At 34.6% G+C, this 22,855-nt stretch overlaps 1 protein-coding gene across 5 annotated transcripts; it reads left to right on the forward strand.

Moving 5' to 3' along the window:
* The first annotated feature begins 1,812 nt into the window (after positions 1-1,812).
* LOC127669512 (vomeronasal type-2 receptor 116-like) lies at positions 1,813-20,814 on the forward strand. 5 transcript variants are annotated; one of them, XM_052163534.1, is made up of 7 exons: positions 1,813-2,018; positions 9,049-9,331; positions 9,896-10,699; positions 11,561-11,785; positions 16,772-16,777; positions 18,093-18,216; positions 19,910-20,814. In XM_052163534.1, exons 1-7 carry the CDS (start codon positions 1,813-1,815, stop codon positions 20,812-20,814), a joined length of 2,553 nt encoding a protein of 850 aa, XP_052019494.1. The 5 variants fall into 5 exon arrangements, with proteins under 5 accessions (XP_052019494.1, XP_052019495.1, XP_052019496.1 ...); XM_052163535.1 differs by lacking the exon at positions 16,772-16,777 and having other exon boundaries at positions 19,907-20,814; XM_052163536.1 differs by lacking the exon at positions 16,772-16,777.
* Positions 20,815-22,855: the final 2,041 nt, after the last annotated feature.

Genomic DNA, 22,855 nt, shown 5'->3' on the forward strand with positions numbered 1-22,855 from the left:
GGAATATCATAAGATTGCAATCCAACAGTTTAACTTAAAGGAAAAAGAAAAAAATCTCCCTTGATAAACAGGAATGATACAGCAGTGTGTGTTGTACCTTCTTTACGCCATGTCAAGTCAATAACATGAGCTTAAGGAAGAAAGAAATGAAATTTCAAGAAATGCTATTTGTGTTCCAAGGACATGGAGGATTTCTCTGTAGAAAACAAGATGGAGTGTCACCTCTCAAAATTTTAATGAAGGACCTTTATATTTGAACTGTGGTCTGGCTATAATGAGTATGGTTTGGATACAAGTAGAATGTTCATGTGCACAAAATTATTTCCAAAAGACGGTTACAGCCAAGAATGGCATTTTCACTGTAGTCACAATGGAGTGAAGAGTCAACCTCCACACACATTCCCAATTCATTTGACATGGTATTACCACTCAGTATACAACAATTATAGAATATTACACTATCAAGGCACTCAATCTTCCCTATCTACAGGTCTGCAAAAGTACTGAAAAATTGACAAAGTCATAACTCAGAGTATGAAAGAAATTTTTATTCATATTAATAAAGATGGTACAATAAACTCCATCGCAAGATTTTATTATAATCCAGTGACAGAGCAACCATTCAAAAAATGGAGTTAAAGATTCCATTTAATTTATTGTGTATATTATGGGCCAAAAATAATGTAGTTGAAAAATATAAATCAAATTCAATGCTCCACGTGTGTCACTCATTGTAATCTAACCAAGTTACATAAATTAGCATAACAGACATACATTTGTGTTCTTGCAACGTAATCCAAGACAGGACTGCTATGAAACAAACACCAAGTATACATGAATGAAAAATATAAGGTATATACTAACATTAGGAATACAATTCTCTCTCAGATATGGCATATAAATAATTTCATTTCTTTGAGAAAAATGTATGAAATTGTTCTCAAACTTCTTAGTGTGGTGTGAACAAATATCAACAAAGAAATGTTTCGTCAAATCACACTGACTGCCAGGTACTGATTATCAGTTAAGAGATCAGCACAATAACTCAGTGAATGTCTACACAAGTACTGATATTGGGTAGGATGTGTGTTGAATCTTTATAAATCCAGGCCTTTTGGATTTTGCATAATAACATATTATCCAGATGGGAGGAGTCACAGGAAGTTTGAAGATATTTTGTAAACATGATTAGCATGCAATAGCATATGAAAAAGAATGAATGTTCAACTCCTGGCTCAGTGTTTCATGTGAGACTGTGCTTCCCTACACAAGACAATGGAAGACATAATGTCCCATGACTCTTCTTAAAGTGTGAATTATATGGAACTTTTATGACTTTCTAAACTTTTGTCTATGGACATTCAGATGAAATACATTGAGTTTATACATATGGCTATTGACACATATTCTGGGCCAAATTACCCAGGGGAAATTAGCCTTGGGAATTCTGTCATGTCATTGAAATCATGACACCTGAGGATGGAGAACATGATCTCCAAAATATGTTTTCAGATATATGAATGAAGTCATGGCAATTGAGGAGGGAGGGCATAATCTTCAAAACATGTTTTCAGTAATGTTTTGATCAATAGTTTTCAGACCGCAGATGTAGTGCTTGAAGTTAGAATTTTCTCAATGTATCCAGGGAGCATGACATAGGATGAATGGAAATGAATTGTAAATATAATTTATTGCATTTCCAGGCATCAGTAGCCTTAAAACAGACACTTTGTTATAAATGTCTTGTGATATTTGTCTGCATGAATAACGGATTTTACAACTGCTACATTGGAGAGCCTAGCAGACTCTAGAATGAAGAAGATGTGTGCTTGCACTATTTCGTTTTTGCTCCTGAAGTTTTCTCTCATCTTGGGCTGTTTGACAGAACCAATTTGCTTTTGGAGGATAAAGAATAGTGAAGATAATGATGGAGATTTGAGAAGTGACTGTGGTTTTTTCCTTTGGACAACGGAAGAACTTATTGAAGACAATTGGTATAAAGAAATTATTGATTTTAGGTAAGTCATTACTTCATTTCTTGTGTCAATGTCATAAATTAGAAATATGTATCTGTGGTCACAAACTGTGAGGTTCTGTTCCTATTCCTCTCCCTGTAACTTTAAAAATAACTGAAGATTAATTATTACACAAATCACTATTTTATACTTTCAAATGTATCACAGTTTAGTTTACCTTTAACACATTGGGCTCCATCTCACAATGCTGGAAAATGAGTTTTGATTCTTTCTGTTGAGTTTTTGTCAAGATTATGTATTGAAAGGTGTCTCTTCATTAGCCTTGAATTCAGGATTCCAACCTTTATCAAGAATGCAAAACTGGGTGGTGGTTGTGCACGCCTTTAATCCCAGCACTTGGGAGGCAGAGGCAGGTAGATTTCTGAGTTCAAGGCCAGCCATGTCTACAGCCATGACTATACAGACATACCCTGTCTTGAATAAACAAAATAAAGAAAACAATGAAATGCTTTTTAAGAATTCAATATGAGGAAACAGCATCCCTGACTATATTCAATTGCCTGCCAGTGATTCCTGAATGAGCATACATCTAAATGCTTTCATAAAAATGTTATCTAATTTGGGTCTCCAACACTTGGGCATACATTCATTCATTGAAATATTTGTGTATGTGTTGGTCTACTATACCTGATTAGATGTCTAACATTGTATACATACTCATGAATATGCAAATACTATGCTTTATAAAATAGTCCTTAAATGAGTTCCTCCTGAAATTTGGATTTGACCCTGAATGTGGGAAACGATTTTCAGGCTTCATATTCTGTTAGTAGAATATTTTTTGGTTCAATTACACAAATACCCAGATGTAAATTAATCTAATTTTCAGGATCAGATTAGTGGTCAATATTTTTATTAATTATTGAATAAATATAACATTATAAAATCTTGGAGAATAAATGTACTTCATTTTGAGAAGAAATTGTCCTCAAGTTCTGAGATCCTAAGAATGAGATGTTCCCATAAGTGCCTGCAGATAATGAGGGAGGTGTGTTGAAATTACTCACCTTTGAGCAAAGCAATGTGCTTCGGCCTTTTTTCTTTCATTAACCAAGATATCCTGTGCTTTTCTGTCTCCGATGCACATCTCATCTCTTATTGAATTTTCATGTCTTTGGGTTCTAAAGAATATGTTTTCCAATTGGTGTCCACAATACACTGTACACATTGATAGTGATGGTTGCTTCACCTTTTTATTCATCTGTTTTAGTTTAGTATGAAATTCATTTCTGATGTTTTCTGTATTTTTCCATACATCATTGGAAAAGTAATGGAAATTATCATTGGTGACACTTTTATAAGCCATAATATGGTTTAAAATTACAAATAAATGAACTGTGTCAATACACTTTTCAGGTTTAGAAAGAAAATCTTAGCTGCAACCACTCAAGTTATAATGCAAATTTCATCAAAAGAGCATGTTTGGTATGTTTACTCCTATTGAGAGGTAATGGCTAATAATAACAGATGAATTGCTAACTGTATTGAGACAGATGAGCAAATTCTTTATTGAGAGAAGATCTTTTTTCTCAGACATCACTTAAAGGATCTCAAAAATTAAGGAATGCTGATGTGTTAAGAGAAATCTAATAGGATTTTAAGAAACTGACATTGTGCCTTTAATCCCAGCACTTGAGAGCCAGAGGCAGGCGGATTTCTGAGTTTGAGGCCATCCTGGTATACAGAGTGAGTTCTAGAACAGCCAGAGATACCTAGAGAAACCCTGCCTAAAACAAACAAACAAACAAAGAAACAAGCAAACAAAAGGAAACTAACATAATAACAACACTGTAAAAGTCAACATCAAATTATTATTTAAAAAGAGTCCAAAGGATAAAATTCTGGCTATGTGGTATCATTTTGTGTACATTGAAATGGATAAATAATTTTAATGGAATATTTTTAAAATACTAATTCTGTTTGATGAATATTAATATTTGAAAATATTAAAATAATTTTCTACAAATATCATGGAAATATTACTGATAGGTTTTCTCACTGAGCATGTACTTAGCATTCTCTTAATGTTTAACTTCAAAATGTTTTTTCTATTTTAAATTTTTAACAAATTCTCCCTGATAAAACAATTTCTTTCCTTGTAACACTGATAAACATTTTTAAGTACAATAATTGTTAGACAATATACACAGGTATAAAATGCATTTTAAAAACACTCACACTCCCAGTTTTTATCACATAAGAGCTTTAAATATATTATATACATGTGTTTGTGCTACATGTGTAGTACCTCATTGAGTAAATGTAAATCATTTTCTGTATCCATTCCTCTGTAGAGGGACTTCTGGGTTCCTTCCAGCTTTCACAATTATAAATAAGGCTGCTATGACCGTAGTGCATCATGTGTCCTTACTACATGCTGGGGAATACTCTGGGTACATGCCTAGGAGTGGTATACCTGTGTCTTCAGGTAATACTATGTCCAATTTTCAGAGGAACCACCAGACTGATTTCCAGAATGGTTTTACCAGCTTGCAATCCCACCAGCAATGCAGGAGTGTTCCTCTTTCTCCACATCCTCCCCAGCATCTGCTGCTGCATGAGTTTATGATCTTAGCCATTCTGACTGGTATGAGGTGGAATCTGACGGATGTTTTGATTTGCATTTCACTGATGACTAATTATATTGAAAAAAATTTTAGATTCTTCTTGGCCATTTGATATTCCATCATAGAGAATTCTTAATTTAACTCTGTACCCCCTTTGAATAGGGTTATTTAGTTCTCTGGAGTTTATCTTCATGAGTTACTTGTATATATTGGATATTGCCACTCTATCAGATGTAGGTTGATAAAAATCTTTGCCAAATCTGTTGGTTGCTGCTTCGTTCTATTAACAGTGCCCTTTACCTTACAAAGCTTTGCAGTTTTATGAAGTCCCAATTGTCTATTGCTGATCCTAAAGCATAAGCCATTGGTTCGAAAAACAGTTTCTCAGGTGCCTATGTGTTCAAGGCTCTTCCCCACTTTCTCTTCCATTAGATTCAGTGTATCTGGTTTTATTTGTAGGTTCTTGATACACTTGAACTTGGGCTTAGTGCAGATATATAACAGTGAATCGATTTGCAATCTTCTACATACTGCCGGCCAATTGAATACACGCCATTCTTGAAAATGCTGTCCTTTTTCCCTCTGGATTATTTTAGCTGATATTTTAAAGATCAAGTGACCAAAGGTGTATGTGTTCATTTCTGGGACATCAATTCTGTTCCATTAATCTATCTCCCCATCTCTTTAATAATACCATACTGATTTTTTTTTTCTGTAACACAGTGTGAGGATAGAGATATTGATTCCCCCACATTATATTTTATTGCTAAGATTACTTTTTACTATCCTTGGGTTTTTTTTTTTTTGTTATTGGAGATGGATTTGCAAATTGCTCTTTCTAACTCTATGATGAATTGAGTTAGAATTTTGATCGGAATTACATCAAATCTGTAGATTGCTTTCAGCATGATGGCCACTTTTACTATAATAATTCTGCAACTCCATGAGTCTGGGAGACCTTTAAACCTTTTGAGGTGCTCTTTGATTTCTTTTTCAGAGACTCAAAATTCTTGTCATATAGATCTTTGCATGCTTGGTTAGAGTTAGACCAAGGTATTATATAAATTTTTTTTCTATTGTGATAGGTGTTGCATCCCTAATTTCTTTCTCAGCCTGTTTATCCTCTGTGTAGTAGTAGGCTAATGATTAGTTTGAGGTAATGTTATATCAATACACTTACTTCACTGAAGTTGTTTATCAGCTTTAAATGTTCTCTGGTGGGTTTTTGGGAGACACGCAAGTATATTAACATATCACCTACAAATAGTGATGGGTTGAATTATTTCTTCCTAATTTGTATCCCTTTAACCTCCTTTAGTTGTCTAATTGCTCTAGCTAGAAATTCAAGTACTATATTGAGTAGCGAGGGAGAGAGTGGGCAGCCTTTTTAGTCCCTGACTTTAGTCAGGTTGCTTCAAGTTTCCATTTATTTTGATGTTGGCTATTAATTGCTGTATATTGCTTTTACTATGTTTGGGCATGGGCCTTGAATTTCTTATCTTTCCAATACTTTTACCATGAAGGGTATTGAATTTCGTCAAATGCTTTCTTGGCATCTAATAAGTCAATCACATTGGTTGTCTTTTTTTTTTTTTTTTTTTTTTTTTTTTTTTTTTTAGTTTGTTTATATTGTGAATCACATCGTTGGATTCCCATATTGAACCAACCCTGCATAACTTTTAATAAGCCTACTTGTTCTTGTTGAATAATCATTTGATGTGTTATTGGATTCAGTTTGTGTGAATTCTATTGCATAATTTTGCATAAATATTTGTAAGGGAAATTCATCTGTAGGTTTCTTTACTTGTTATATCATTAGGTGTATCAGTGTAACTGTGGCTTCATAGAACGTATTCGGTAATGTTCCTTCTTTTCTATTTTATGGGAAAGTGTGAAAAGTATTGGTATTAGATCTTATTTGAAGGTCTGAAAGATTTCTGCACTAAACCCATCTGGCCCTTGGTTTTTTTTGGATTGCGAGGCTTCTAATGACTGCTTCTGTTTCCTTGCGGAGAATGGGAACCTGTAGATGATTTACTTGATCCTGACTTAATTTTGGCACATGATATCTGTCTAGAAAAGTAATTAACTCAATCCACTTTTTCCACTGTTGTTGAATATAGACATTTGTAGTAGGATCTGACTTTTTTTAATTTCCTCAGTTTCTGTTGGTATGTCTCCCTTTTCATTCCAGATTTTATTAATTTAGATACTGTCTCAGTGCCCTTTGGTCAGTCTGCCAAATGTTTATCTATCTTGTTGATTTTCTCAGAGATCCAGATCCTAGTCTTGTTGATTCTTTGTGTAGTTATTTTTCTTTCTACTTGGTTGATTTCGTCCCTGAGGTTGATTATTTCTGGCTGTCCATTCGTCTTGGTTATATTTGCTTCTTTATGACCTAGAGCTTTAAGATGATCTGTTAAGCTGAGAGTGCAGGATCTCTTTTCTTTTTTATGCGGGCACTCAGAGATATGAGATTTTCTCTTAGCATTGTTTTCAATGTGTTCCATAATATGGATAGGCTGGGTCTTTATATTCATTGAATTCTAAAAAAAATCTTTAGTTTATTTCTTTATTTTTCTCTGATCACGTTATTATTGAGAAGATTGTTTGTTTAAATTCAGTGTGTATGTGAGCTTTCTGTTCTTTTTGTTGTTATTGAATATCAGCCTTAGTCTGAGGTCTTCCCATAGAGCACATGGGATTAAATCAATATCTTTGTATCTGTTGAAGTTTGTCCATCTATGTGGTCATTTTTGAGAAGGTAACAATATATTTCTTACTAGTTCAGTTTTTAATATTTTATGCTTTTTTTCGAATGCTTAATTCCCAAATAATATTGCAAAGTTTTGAAATAATTTAATTCTCAACATTAGATAAAGTATCCTCAGCGATGGATATTAAGTATAAATTAATAATATTTTCATGGTATAAAAAGATAGTTTCTGTAAGGCAAAGGACACCATCAAAAGCACAAATCGGCAACCAACAAATTGGGAAAAGATCTTCACCAATCCTACATCAGATAGAGGGCTAATATCTAATATATATAAGGATCTCAAAGACTCCAGAAAAACAAATAATCCTATTAAAAATGGAGTACAGAGTTAAACAAAGAATTTTCACCTGAAGAACTTCGGATGGCGGAGAGGCATCTTAAAAAATGCTCAACTTCATTAGTCATTAGGGAAATGCAAATCAAAATAACCCTGAGAATTCACCTTACACCAGTCAGAATGGCTAAGTTAAAAAATCAGGAGACAGTCGATGTTGGCGAGGAGGTGGAGAAAGAGGAACATTCCTCCACTGCTGGTGGGGTTGCAAATTGGTACAACCACTCTGGAAATCAGTCTGGCGGTTCCTCCGAAAACTGGGCACCTCACTCCCAGAAGATCCTGCTATACCACTCCTGGGCATATACCCAGAAGATTCTCCAGAATGTAATAAGGATACATGTTCCACTATGTTCATAGCAGCCCTATTTATAATTGCCAGAATCTGTAAAGAACCCAGATATCCCTCAACAGAAGAGTGGATGCAAAAAATGTAGTATATATACACAATGGAGTACTATTCAGCCATTAGAAACAATGAATTCATGAAATTCTTAGGCAAATGGATGGAGCTGGAGAACATCATACTAAGTGAGGTAACCCAGACTCAAAAGACAAATCATGGTATGCACTCACTAATAAGTCGGTGTTAACCTAGAAAACTGGAATACCCAAAACATAATCCACACATCAAATGAGGTACAAGAAGAATGGAGGAGTGGCCCCTTGTTCTGGAAAGACTCAGTGAAGCAGTATAGGACAAAACCAGAACAGAGACATGGGAAGGTTTGGGTGGGAAAACAGGGGGAGGGAAGGGGGCAGATGGGACTTTTGGGGAGTGGGGGGCCAGAAAAAGGGATGTCATTTGAAATGTAAATAAAAATATATCGAATAAAAAAACAGAAATTAAATCTTGAAAAAAAAAGTTGAACAATGTTTTTGAAGTAGTATTTGCTTTTCAAAATAGACAATGTTATTAAGATTTTGATGTATTGAATGGTCTTAAATAATAAAACATAAGGAGAATATATTGTATATTTTATATGTGGTTTTAGTAAATCATTTTAAAAAGAATATATCCATTGAATTACATATCCAAGATCATTTTATATCTTCTTATTCAACTGGACTGTAATCTAGTTCAACGATGGCTTTGAGAGATAGAACAAACTCCTTATCAACGTACATGTATACAAAAATTTTCATATCATATCATAGTGCCCTATGTCTATGAATTCTTAAATTGTATTCAGCTCTAAAGATCCCTCATTTATGAGGATTACTTCAAGATATTTATTTAGAAATTTAGCATGTTTTGTACTAAAAACTTCACTGAAAATGAAATTTTAAGTTTCAAATATCTCCCTTAATCATTACTATACCTTGTTTTAGAATACCAGCAAGAAGATACGAGTTTTTTCTTGTAATGTTTTTTGCTACTCATGAGATCAACGAGAATCCTTATCTTTTACCCAATATGTCTTTCATGTTCTCCATTGTTGTTGGTCTGTGTCAAGATACATTGGGAGGTCTGGATAAATTATATTCACAACAAAACAATAGTCATAATTTTATTAACTATATCTGTGAACAATATCAAACTTGTTATGGAGACCTTATAGGCCCATCGTGGAAAACATCCTTAAAACTGTCAATTCATTCCATGGCACCAAAGGTAAGAATGCATGACACTGGATGAGTCAACAACATTAAATTGCACTTAAATGTGTCAAAAGAAAATTTTAACAGCATGCATGTATGACTGTTCTGCTACCCAAAGACACACACAGACAGTATATATATATATATGTATCACTGAATCCACATATCAATATATAGAGAGAGATAGAGAGACAGAGAGAGAGAGAGACAGAGAGAGAGAGAAAGAGAGAGAGAGAAAGAGAGAGAGAGAGACAGAGACAGAGACAGAGACAGAGAGAATGAGAGAGAGAGAGAGAGAGAGAGAGAGAGAGAGAGAGAGAGAGAGAGAGAGAAATTAAGGAATTAAATATCAGATAACACATGTACTGGAAAAAAGGCACACTGTGTTCTAGAAAAATTATACTTGTCAGAAATAGTCTAGAATCTAAAAGGAAAAATACATGATACTTAGAGTATATTTGTACTATGCTTGAAAGGAGTTGAAAAAGGTGTGTTACATTATTTGAATATAATTCCAAATATTTTAATTATCATTTTCCTTATGTGGACATTTCATTTTCTCTTCTACATCATTTAGGTTTTCTTTGGACCATTTAATCCTAGCCTAAGTGACCATGACCGGTTGCCATATGTCCATCAGATAGCCACCAAGGACACACAATTGTCCCATGGCATGGTCTCCTTGCTGCTTCATTTTAAATGGACTTGGATAGGAGTGGTCATTTCAGATGATGACCAGGGCATTCGGTTTCTCTCAGATTTAAGAGAAGAAATACAAAGGCATGGGATCTGTTTAGCTTTTGTGAATGTGATCCCAGAATCCATGGAGATATACATGAAAAAGGCTAAGGTATATGATAAACAAATTATGGCATCTTCAGCAAAGGTTGTTATCATTTATGGTGAAATGAACTCTACACTAGAAATCAGCTTTAGAAGGTGGGAATATTTAGGTGCTCAGAGAATTTGGATCACAACCGCACAATGGGATTTTATCTCAAAGAAAAAAGAATTCAGCCTTGATTACTTTCATGGGACTGTCACTTTTGCACACCACAGAGATGAGATTCCTAAATTTAGGAATTTTATGCAAACTCTGGACCCTGACAAATACCCAGTAAACATTTCTGAGTCTATACTGGGGTGGAATTATTTTAATTGTTCTTTCTCTAAGAACACCAATAAAATGGAAAATTTTAAATTCATCAATACATTGGAGTGGACAGCAGTGCACAAATATGATATGGCCCTCAGTGAAGAAGGTTACAATTTGTATAATACTGTGTATGCTGTGGCCCACACCTATCATGAACTCATTCTTCAACAAGTAGAGTGTCAGATGCCGGCAGGATACAAAGGAATATTTACTGACTGTCAGCAGGTTATGCTTCTTACATTCCATAATGCTCAGATATATCAATATGTCTTTCAAATGGATCCAGAGAAACACATGCACATTTGTTAGAGATTATTCTCTCAGGGAAAAGATTTCTCCACTGACAACTCCCCAATTAATCTTTTACATGGATCAGTATCATGCACAAGGAAATAATTTAATATAAAACAGTATTTTTATATCAGTGAGTTTTGTGAAATCGTGTTTCAACATTTTATCAAATGAGTTCAAAAATTAAAATAGGAACCAAAGGTTTTATAATAAAAGCCTTAAATGAGGACTAATATAGAATATTTTTTCTAAAGAGTAATTTCCCAAGAATCAGTACATGACATGTGCTGTAACTAATAACTACTCATTTAAATTTACAATGAATTAAAAAACCACAAATGATTAAGAATGTACATTTTATTAAGTTTATGTTTATCTCATATATGCTGACTATCTATCTATATCTATATCTGTATCTGTATCTGTATCTCTATCTATATCTATATCTATATCTATATATATTTTCACATTCATAATTCCCTTTCATTTGGACAGACATGGCTAAATTTTTAAAAATGTATTTTTGATCAACATGAGCACATGCATACACACATTCGCACACAGCATGTTACTTGTTATAGTATAATCATTTTCCTAGCACAATTTACCATCAAACATTAATATGAAGTATATAAATTTTCAGTTATCAATGAGGTACTTTGTATTTTACTACACGGGATTACTTCAATACGGTGGTCTTTTATGAAAGTCATTAAGAAATTAGGGTAAATTCTCAATTTTGCTTTCCCTTTATTGAAATGCATATGTAAGCATCTAATGTTGGATCTTATTTAGGTGTCTTCCTTGCTGAAGACCAGGGTATTTACTAATCCTGTTGGAGAACTGGTGAACATGAGTCATAGGGAAAATCAGTGTGCAGAGTATGACATTTTCATCATTTGGAATTTTCCTCAAGGCTTTGGATTAAAAGTTAAAATAGGAAGCTATTTTCCTTGCTACCAACAGATACAACAACTTCACATATATAAAGATATGGAGTGGGCCACAGGAGGAACTTCGGTGAGTATATCACAAATTTCCGTTGTTTTCAAAATAGCTGTATTTTAAAATATGGGGCACTGAAATAATATCGCTGTAGTTAAGACCAATTGCTACTCTTGCAAAAGATGATGTTCAGTTACAACCATCAAAATCTGGTAACTCTCAAATACATGGCTGCCCCCTTTCTCCTTATCTTTTCAATATTGTACTTGAGGTACTAGCTTGGGCAATTCGACAACATAAGGAGGTCAAAGGGATACAAATTGGAAAGGAAGATGTCAAACTATCATTATTTGTAGATGATATGATAGTCTACCTAAGTGACCCAAAAACCTCCACTAGAGAACTCCTACAGCTAATAAACAACTTCAGTAAATTGGCAGGTTATAAAATCAACTCAAGCAAATCAGTAGACTTCCTATACTCAAAGTATAAGCAGCTGAGAAAGAAATTAGGGAAATGACCCCCTTTACAATATCCACAAACAGCATAAAGTACCTTGGGGTGACTCTTACCAAACATGTGAAAGATCTATATGAAAAGAACTTCAAGACTATGAAGAAGGAAAGGGAAGAAGACATCAAAAAATGGGAAAACCTCCCATGCTTTTGGATCGGCAGGATTAATATAGTTAAAATGGCCATTTTGCCAAAAGCAATATAAAGATTCAACGTAATACCCATCAAAATCCCAACTCAATTCTTCACAGAGTTAGAAAGAGCAATCCTCAAATTCATCTGGAATAACAAAAAACCTAGGATAGCTAAAACTATTCTCAACAATGAAAGAAACTGTGGGGGTATCTGTATCCCTGACCTCAAGCAATACTACAGAGCAATAGTGTTAAAAACTGCATGGTATTGCTACAGTGACAGACAGGCAGATCAATGGAACAGGATTGAAGATCCAGAAATGAACCCACACACCTATGGGCACTTGATCCTCGACAAAGGGGCGGAAAACATCCAATGGAAAAAAGATAGCCTTTTCAACAAATGGTGCTGGTTCAACTGGAGGTCAGCATGCAGAAGAATGGGAATTGATCCACTCTTATCTCCTTGTACTAAGCTCAAATCCAAATGGATCAAGGATATCCACATAAAGCCAGACACTCTGAAGCTAATAGAAAAGAAACTGGGGAAGACCCTTGAGGACATCGGTACAGGGGGAACTTTTCTGAACAGAACACCAATAGGTTATACTCTAAGATCAAGAATTGACAAATGGGACCTCATAAAATTACAAAGTTTCTGTAAGGCAAAGGACACAATCCAAAGGGCAAATGGGCAACCAAAAAATTGGGAAAAGATCTTCACCAACCCTACATCAGAAAGAGGGCTAATATCCAATATATATAAAGAACTCAAGAAGTTAGACTACAGAAAACCAAATAACCCTATTAAAAATGGACTAGCTCAACTTCATTAATCATTAGGGAAATACAAATCAAAACAACCCTGAGATTTCACCTTACACCAGTCAGAATGGCTAAGATTAAAAATTCAGGAGACAGCAGATGTTGCCGAGGATGTGGAGAAAGAGGAACACTCCTCCACTGCTGGTGGGTTGCAAATTGGTACAACCACTTTGGAAATCAGTCTGGCGGTTCCTCAGAAAGCTGGGCACCTCATTTCCAGAAGATCCTGCTATACCACTCCTGGGCATATACCCGAAAGATTCTCCAGCATGTAATAAGGATACATGTTCCACTATGTTCATAGCAGCCCTATTTATAATTGCCAGAAGCCGGAAAGAACCCAGGTATCCCTCAACAGAAGAGTGCATGCAAAAAATGTGGTATATATACACAATGGAGTACTATTCAGCCATTAGAAATAATGAATTCATGAAATTCTTAGGCAAATGGATGGAGCTGGAGAACATCATACTAAATGAGGTAACCCAGACTCAAAAGACAAATCATGGCATGCACTCACTAATAAGTCGGTGTTATCCTAGAAACTGGAATACCCAAAACATAATCCACACATCAAATGAGGTACAAGAAGAATGGAGGAGTGGCCCCTTGTTCTGAAAAGACTCAGTGAATCAGTATAGGGCAAAACCAGAACAGGGAAGTGGGAAGGGTTGGGTGGGAAAACAGGGGGAGGGAAGGGAGCTGATAGGTCTTTCGGGGAGTGGGGGTCTAGAAAAGGAGAAATCATTTCAAATGTAAATAAAAATTTTATCGAATAAAAAAAGAAATAAAAAAGAATAAAAATACATGTAAATCTCGTCATAGAGATCAAAGTCCTCTGAATTCCATGTTAAGTTGCAACCATATGCCTATCCACCACACTACAGGAATATATTTATTAATGAAAGTTTTGTAACTATATGTATAGCACGTATTTTTCTTATTCTGTGAGAATATATTTATAGCCTAATTAAGTATAACATTAATTCATTAACAGAAATCTTTCTCCAGAATCAAGTTTCCCTTTTTGTTTTTATACATTTTTTTGGTTATTTTATTCACTTACATTTCACATGTTATCATACTTCCTGGTGTCCCATCTTCTGTGGGGGATTGCCTTATCTGGCATCAGTGGGAAGGGAGCCCCTTGGTCCTATGGGGATCAATCATACAGTATAGAGGAATGTTAGTGTGATGAGGCAGGAGTCTCATAAAAGCAGGGGAAAAGGGGGAAGGGATAGAATATTCAAGGTTTTGTTTTAAACTTCATTAATTTTAGGAGAGTCTTCTATAACATATTTGTATTTAGATATATTTTTATTTACATAGAAACAGAAGTAACACTACCCAATTTGTTCTATGAAGCCACAATTTCGCTAATAAAAAAACACACAAACATACAACAAAGAAAGAGAATTTTATACAAATTTCCCTTTTGAACATCGATGCAAAAATACTTAATAAAATTCTTGCCAACTGCTTACAAGAAGACATCAAAATGATCATTCACCATGATAAAGTAGGCTTCAACACAGGGATACAGGGATGGTTCAATCTATGGAAACCCATAATTGTAATCCACTACATAAACAAATTCAAAGAAAAAAAACACATGATCATTTCATTAGATGTTGAAAAATCATGTGACAAAATTCAGCATCCTTTCATGTTAAAAGTCCTGGAAAGAACAGGAATTCAAGGCCCATACCCAAATATAATAAAAGCAATATACAGCAAACTAGTAGCCTACATCAAACTAAATGGAGAAAATCTTGAAGCAATCCCACTAAAATCAGCGACTAGACAAGTTTTCCCTTTCTCTCCATGTTTACTCAATATAGTACTTGAAGTTCTAGCTAAAGCAATTAGAAAACAAAAGACCAAAGAGATATAAATTGGAAAGAAAGACGTCAAATTATCACTATTTGCAGATGATATGATAGTATACTTAAGCCACCCAAAATGCCACAAGAGAACTGAAACAGCTGATAAACAGCTTCAGCAATGTGGCCATAAATAAAATTAACTAAAGCAAATCAGTAGCCTTCCTATACTCCAAGGATAAACTGGCTGAGAAAGAAATTAGGGAAATGACACCCTTCACAATAGCCACAAAAAATATAAGGTATCTTGGTGTGTTTCTAACCAAACAAGTTAAAGATCTATATGACAGGAACTTCAAGTCTCTGAAGAAAGAAATCAAAGAAGACCTCAGAAGTTGGAAAAATCTTCCATGCTCTTGGATTTGCAGGATTAATATAGTAAAAATGGACATCTTGCCAAAAGCAATCTACAGATTTAATGTAATACCCATCAGAATCCCAATTCAATTCTTCTTAGAGTTAGAAAGATCAATCCTCAAATTCATCTGTAGTAACAAAAAACCCAGATAAGTTAAAAATATTCTCAATATAGTTAAAATGGACATCTTGCCAAAAGCGATCTACAGATTCAATGCAATCCCCATCAAAATCCCAACTCAGTTCTTCACAGAGTTAGAAAAAGCAATTCTCAAATTCATCTGGAATAACAAGAAACCCAGGATAGCTAAAACTATTCTCAACAACAAAAGAAATTCTGGGGGAATCAGTATCCCTGACTTCAAGCAATACTACAGAGCAATAGTGTTAAAAACTTCATGGTATTGGCACAGTGACAGACAAGTGGACCAATGGAATAGAATTGAAGATCCAGAAATGAATCCACACACCTATGGTCACTTGATCTTTGACAAAGGAGCCAAAAACATCCAGTGGAAAAAGGATAGCCTTTTCAACAAGTGATGCTGGTTCAATTGAAGGTCGGCATGCAGAAGAATGCGCATTGATCCATTCTTATCTCCATGTACTAAACTTCACTCCAAGTGGATCAAGGACCTCCATGTAAAACCAGACACACTGAAACTAATAGAAAAGAAACTGGGGAAGACCCTTGAGGACATGGGCACAGGGGAAAAGTTCCTGAACAGATCACCAATAGCTTATGCTTTAAGATCAAGAATTGACAAATGGGACCTCATAAAATTACAAAGTTTCTGTAAGGCAAAGGACACTGTTAAAAGGACAAAACGGCAACCATCAAATTGGGAAAGGATATTCACCAACCCTACATCTGATAGAGGACTAATATCCAATATAAACAAAGAACTCAAGAAGTTAGACCCCAGGGAACAAAATAACTCTATTAAAAATGGTGTACAGATCTTAACAAAGAATTTTCACCTGAAGAAATTCGGATGGCCGAGAGGCACCTTAAGAAGTACTCAACATCATTAGTCATTAGGGAAATGCAGATCAAAACAAGTCTAAGATTTCACCTTACACAAGACAGAATGACTAAGGTCAAAAACTCAGGAGACAGCAGGTGTTGGCGAGAATGTGGAGAAAGAGGAATACTCCTCCACTGCTGGTGGGGCTGTAAGATGGTACAACCACTGTGGAAATCAGTCTGGAGGTTCCTCAGAAAACTGGACATGAGACTTCCAGTGGACCCTGGTATACCTCTCCTGGGCATATACCCAAAGGATTCCCCGTCATGCAATTAAGACACATGCTCCATTATGTTCATAGCAGCCTTATTTATAATAGCCAGAAGCTGGAAAGAACTCAGATGCCCCTTAATGGAGGAATGGATACAGAAAATGTGGTATATTTACACAATAGAATACTACTCAGCAATTAGAAACAATGAATTCACAAAATTTTTAGGCAAATGGTTTGATCTGGAAAACATCATCCTAAGTGAGGCAACCCAATCACAAAAGAATACACATGGAATGCAATCTCTGATAAGTGGATATTAATTAGCCCAGAAGGTCTGAATACCCAAGGCAGAAATTGCATAACAAATGACTCCCATGAAGAAGTATGGAGAGGGTCCTGATCCTGGAAAGGATTGATCTAGCATGGGAAGGGAATATAAGGACAGAGAAAAAGGAGGGAGGTGATTGGAGAAGGGATGGAGAGAAGAAGGTTTATGGGACATATGGGGAGGGGGGATCTGGGAAAGGGGAAATCATTTGGAATGTAAACAAAGGATATAGAAAATAAAAATATTAAAAATAATATTCTCAACCATAAAAGGACTTCTGGGGGAATCAGTATCCCTAAACTCAAGCAATACTACAGAGCAATAGTCTTAAAAACGGCATGGTATTAGTACAGTGACAGGCAGGTAGATCAATGGAATAGAATTGAAGACCCAGAAATGAATCCACACACCTATGGTCACTTGATATATGACAAAGTTGTTATATAACATATTTTGTTCATAATCATCAAACAAGTCTTTCTTGATGTATCCTACCATTTTTCTCCATATATTTTGGTATTCTGATTTTTTTCATTTATACCTCATGAGAAAAAATACTGATGTCACATAAGGATTCATTTTGGATTTATCAGTTTAGGATAAAAGAGTTTTAATTTGCTAAAACCTGAAAGTTGCATATATAATATTACATGATGTACAAAATATTGTGTGGTATTCAACGTACTGCAGGGAAATACATAATGATATCGTTAAGAAATTCTGGTTAACAGAGGAATATTTATAGCCATATCTGTTAATATGCCATATATCAATTGTGGGTCATTATACACATAATGAATAGATGAACTACACAGAGAGAGAGAGAGAGAGAAAGAGAGAGAGAGATAGACTCAAACACACATTAGTACATTAATTATATAATTAATTATATAATTATATATTATATAATTATATAAAATTATATTATATAATTATATAATTATGTTATATATACACACACATATATATTATATATAATTATATTATATATATGTAATATATACTATATAATATATATTATATATATATATATATATATATATATATATATATATATATATATATATATATATATATAATATTTATATATGTTCTCAGGTTCCCTCATCCATGTGTAGAGTGCCATGTACTGCTGGATTTATGAAAATTCATCAGCAAGAAACAGCAGACTGCTGCTTTGCTTGTGTTCAGTGCCCAGAAAATGAGGTTTCCAACGAAACAGGTACATGCTTGCATGCAGAAACAAAATTTAGAGAACTTGAATACCTTCTCTTTCCAAACTAGAAATATGATATGGCTGAAACAAAAACTAAAGTCCTAATATCTCCATGTTTCATAACTTAATTAGTTATATAATGTCGACTTCTGTTAGACCTAGAAATAGGCTGCTGTATCTTCTACAAACAATACATTTTTCTCACAATATGTTAGTTACTGATTTTATACTATGCAGAAAACTTTTAGGACATACATGTGTACAATTAATAAAGACTGACTTTAGGCATAATCTCAGAATACATTTATTTTCTTAAATCATTTGAAATGTAAGTAAAGAATATATCAAAAAAACACCTGAGCTCCAAAACCAATTCCTTTTTTGCCAGTTTGGAAAACTATGGACATTTATTTTCGTCTCTTTTTATTGTACTTTGTGAAGCACATTTTCATCTCTTAATCATTTTTCAATACCAAAATGAAGGTATTGGCGCTATTATTGTTGTTTTCTATCAAAGAAAAAGTGACTGTGGCACACTGAGATGAAAATGAATAACCATAGTTTTTTTTCAAAATGATAAGGGCAGATTGGTTTTAGACACTAGGGAAAAAAGAAGAAACTTGACTACATACATGTGTACCAATTTTTAAAGAAAATCTTTAGGCATAATCTAGGAATACATTTATTTTTCTTCAATTTTTTTTATAAAAAGATACTTGACATCATGATCAATCCATAATATTTCCCTCCATGACCCAGCTTAGTCCCTGACAAAGACTACATGCTCAGTGTAACAATTGTTGTTTAATGAAATATATTTTAAGAACTTAGATGATTGTGGGGCAGTCGTCGCACGTGCCTTTAATCCCAGGACTTAGAAGGCAGGGCCAGGTGGATTTTTGAGTTGGAGGGAAGTCTGGTATTCAGAGTGAGTTTCAGGACAGCCAGGGCTGTACAGAGAAACCTTGTCATGAAAAAAAATTAAACAAAAAATGCATAGATGGCTTCAAGGATTAAGATTTTCCTGTAAAACAATTAGAACAAGAGTGAAGATTTCACGAAAGAAGAGATGGCATAGTGCGGATCAGCAATGACCTAAGGAAAGAGGGATGGAGGTGAATATTCATTACCATCATGCCATATAGGTTGGAATTAATACTTGGGAATAAAGGGATATACCAAAATGTGAAGGACTTGCATATTTCTATGAGGCACAGAGCATCAAGAATGAAAACATTCCTTTAGGCAAACAGTACTTGAATGACAAATTTTATGTTCTGGTTCCTATGTGGAGATACAGACAAATGGCACAACCCAAAATGCAAACAAAGTGCATAATGCATTTCATCACCTCACATCAGTAACTGTGCCTTCACACTACTCTTGTCTGTGAATAGTGAATTTATGGTTTAAGGAATTAAAAAATCTGAGATCATCCATTTTTTCATTTATCATATTTTCTTTCTTTTTTGTTTAATGCATAATTTTTCCATTCCATTCCTTATCATGGTACTTAGTTTCACCAATAACATAGGTAAATAGAGAGCAATCTTAAGTCAGTGGTCCTTAAGCAATAAGGAATGGATAGATGTTCAAAACCAAAATAGTTATTGATATATTCTCTGAATAATACAAATTCATAATTATTAACTACATAATTATCATATCTAGTAAGGGTTTATTGTTTTTTTCCCAGCAGATATGGAACAGTGTGTGAGGTGTCCAGATGATAAGTATGCCAACTTAGAACAAACCCACTGCCTCCAGAGAGGTTTGTCATTTCTGGCTTTTGAAGAGCCACTTGGGATAGCTTTAGGCTTCATGTCTCTCTCCTTATCAGCCATCACAATTTTAATACTCGTCTCTTTTGTGATGTACAAGGATGCTCCTATTGTGAAGGCCAATAACCGCATTCTCAGCTATATCCTGCTCATCTCTCTAGTTTTCTGTTTTCTCTGCTCATTGCTCTTCATTGGACATCCCAACCAGGCCACCTGCTTCCTGCAGCAGACAACATTTGGAGTATTTTTCACAGTGGCTGTTTCTACAGTGTTGGCCAAAACAATAACTGTGGTCATGGCTTTCAAGCTCACTACCCCAGGGAGAAGAATGAGAGGGATGCTGACATCGGGGGCACCTAACTTGGTCATTCCCATTTGTACCCTGATCCAACTTGTTCTCTGTGGCATATGGTTAGTAACATCTCCTCCCTTTATTGACAGAGATACACAATCTGAACATGGGAAAACTGTCATTATTTGCAACAAAGGCTCTGTTGTCGCCTTCCATATTGTACTGGGATACTTATGTTCCTTGGCTCTGGTAAGCTTCACTGTGGCTTTCCTGGCTAGGAACCTACCTGACAGATACAATGAAGCCAAGTTCCTAACTTTCAGCATGCTTGTGTTCTGCAGTGTATGGATCACCTTCCTCCCTGTCTATCATAGCACCAGGGGGAAGATCATGGTGGTTGTGGAGGTCTTCTCCATCTTGGCTTCTAGTGCAGGGTTGCTAGGGTGTATCTTTGTCCCAAAGTGTTATACTATTTTTGTTAGACCAGATTCAAATTGTATACAAAAGTCCAAAGATAATCTGATTCATTGAAACTTTCATAGTATGAAAATGTTAGATGATACTCAACATATTTTTTCTTTATCTTAATGAAAGTAGAATTTAATCATAGAAAAAATTTAAGTAGTAAACAAATTTGAGCTTACAAATTGGACAGCACTGTTCATTGTGGTATTAATTAACAAAGTTTGGTTGAACATAGTTTCATTCATAAGTTCAGAGTCCTGACGATACTGAGAACTGGAAATCTCAATTGAGGAATGACTGCCATCATTTTGAGCTGTGGTTTTGTGTGTATGCCATGTACTTAATAAATGAATAATATAAGGTGACAGTTCTCAATGTGGACAGTATCACTTTAGTTAAGTAGTTCTTGGATTTATAAGAAAGGTGACTGCGACAACAAGGACATGAAGCCAGTAATCAAAATTATTCCACATGCATTCATGGAGTGCCTGCATCCAATTTCATGCCTTGCCTTCATTCAATATACTGTTACTAAGGAACATAAGTAAATAAACACTTTTCTCACATGTTTCCTTTGATGGTGGTGTTTTTTACAGCGACAGAATCTAAGACATCTCCTAAGTGGTAAGTTGCCTCTGTTGGGATTTAGAATACCATAGACTCCTGATGCAATAAAAGGCACTTATTTGAAACGAGAATCAAGAGTGAATGTTAGCAGAATGTGATACACAGTGCCAGTATTGCAGAAGCACTATACTTTGGAATAGCTTTACAATGAACTAGGAAGATATTAAGATATCAGAAAACATTCATAGAAGGAAATATTTATGAAAAGAAAACGGGTTCAGATTGTATCTGCGATATAAGCCTCTGTCAATTAATGTGAAAGACAATTTCATTATGATATGGAAGTGCTTCTTTAATTGAGTAAAATCACCAGTGTAAAAGTCACATACAAAACCTTTACCATAATAAGTGAATTTGATGAATATTTAAATCACTCAAGATGAAGGGTCTCATCATGACTTTTATCAGTATATGAGTACCAAAGGTAATTTCTCTTTATTACCACATACACAAACATGTACATTTAAATACATACACATTATTATCACTTTACATCAGGTGTTGAAGGTCTGTGTCATTTTCTTTCAAAGTAGTTTGCTGCTTTATTTTTTAAATATTATTTGTTAGTATAATTTTGATATTTACATTAAATTGCTTTTTGTTTAATTTTCCTGTCTCCAAAATACCCTTTGTTCCACTCCTTGCACTTGTAAAATGCACATGACCTCTTATCTCATTAATTAATACTGATTGTATATACATTTCCATATATATATATATATATATATATATATATATATATATATATATATATATATATATATAATTGAGACTGTGTAAATTGCATATATTTGTGTTCTGATGAGTTCACATAGTACTCAAACATCCGTAATTACATTGTGCTTTACTTATAATTCATGGTCTTGATCAGCCTCCATCAGTGAGCTTTCCTTTTGTAATAGGAACCAATAAAAATATCCTTAGGCTTTGCAATCAACTTTTAGAATGTGAAAGAAGCTGGATCACAGATTCACAACCGGGTTGTCTCCATAAAATCCCTTGCTTCAGGACTCAGGAAACACTGGGAAAGTGTATGTGGAAGTATTATCAGCGCCAGAGGGGATTGAGAACACCCACCATGGATAACAGGACTTCTAAAACAAGAAATATAGATGCACATATGAAATTACAGAGACTGTGCAAGCATGCACAGGGCCTGCATGATTCTGCTCAAAATGGTTTCTTAATATTGAGAGTGGAATGAAACTGCATCCCCATTCCAATCCTGTTGATAGTCATTTACAAAAATCAGTGTTATTTATTTCTATGATATAAAATGCTCTGTGAAATGAATGATGATACCATACCTTGGCATCTATCCCATGAAATTGAGAATGGCATGCTATGTGAAGAAATCATTTTCTAGAAGCATAACAGTCACTAGATGAATGAAAAAAGGATACATTAAAGTTGTTGTCTATATTAAAAGTGATTTAACAGACTTGTTTCATGTATGATTTACAAGAATCTCTTTTTTAAA

This window comes from Apodemus sylvaticus, chromosome 19 (genome assembly GCF_947179515.1).
Source record: "Apodemus sylvaticus chromosome 19, mApoSyl1.1, whole genome shotgun sequence".
NCBI classification, from domain to species: Eukaryota; Metazoa; Chordata; class Mammalia; order Rodentia; family Muridae; genus Apodemus; species Apodemus sylvaticus.

Bases quoted from the DNA above. Each gene is read 5' to 3' on its own strand.
- LOC127669512 (XM_052163534.1), top strand. From the start codon at position 1,813: ATGAAGAAGATGTGTGCTTGCACTATTTCGTTTTTGCTCCTGAAGTTT. The intron at 10,700-11,560 runs GTTATGCTTCTT...GATCTTATTTAG, and splicing joins TATTTACTGACTGTCAGCAG to GTGTCTTCCTTGCTGAAGAC. The intron at 18,217-19,909 runs GTACATGCTTGC...TTTTCCCAGCAG, and splicing joins TGAGGTTTCCAACGAAACAG to ATATGGAACAGTGTGTGAGG.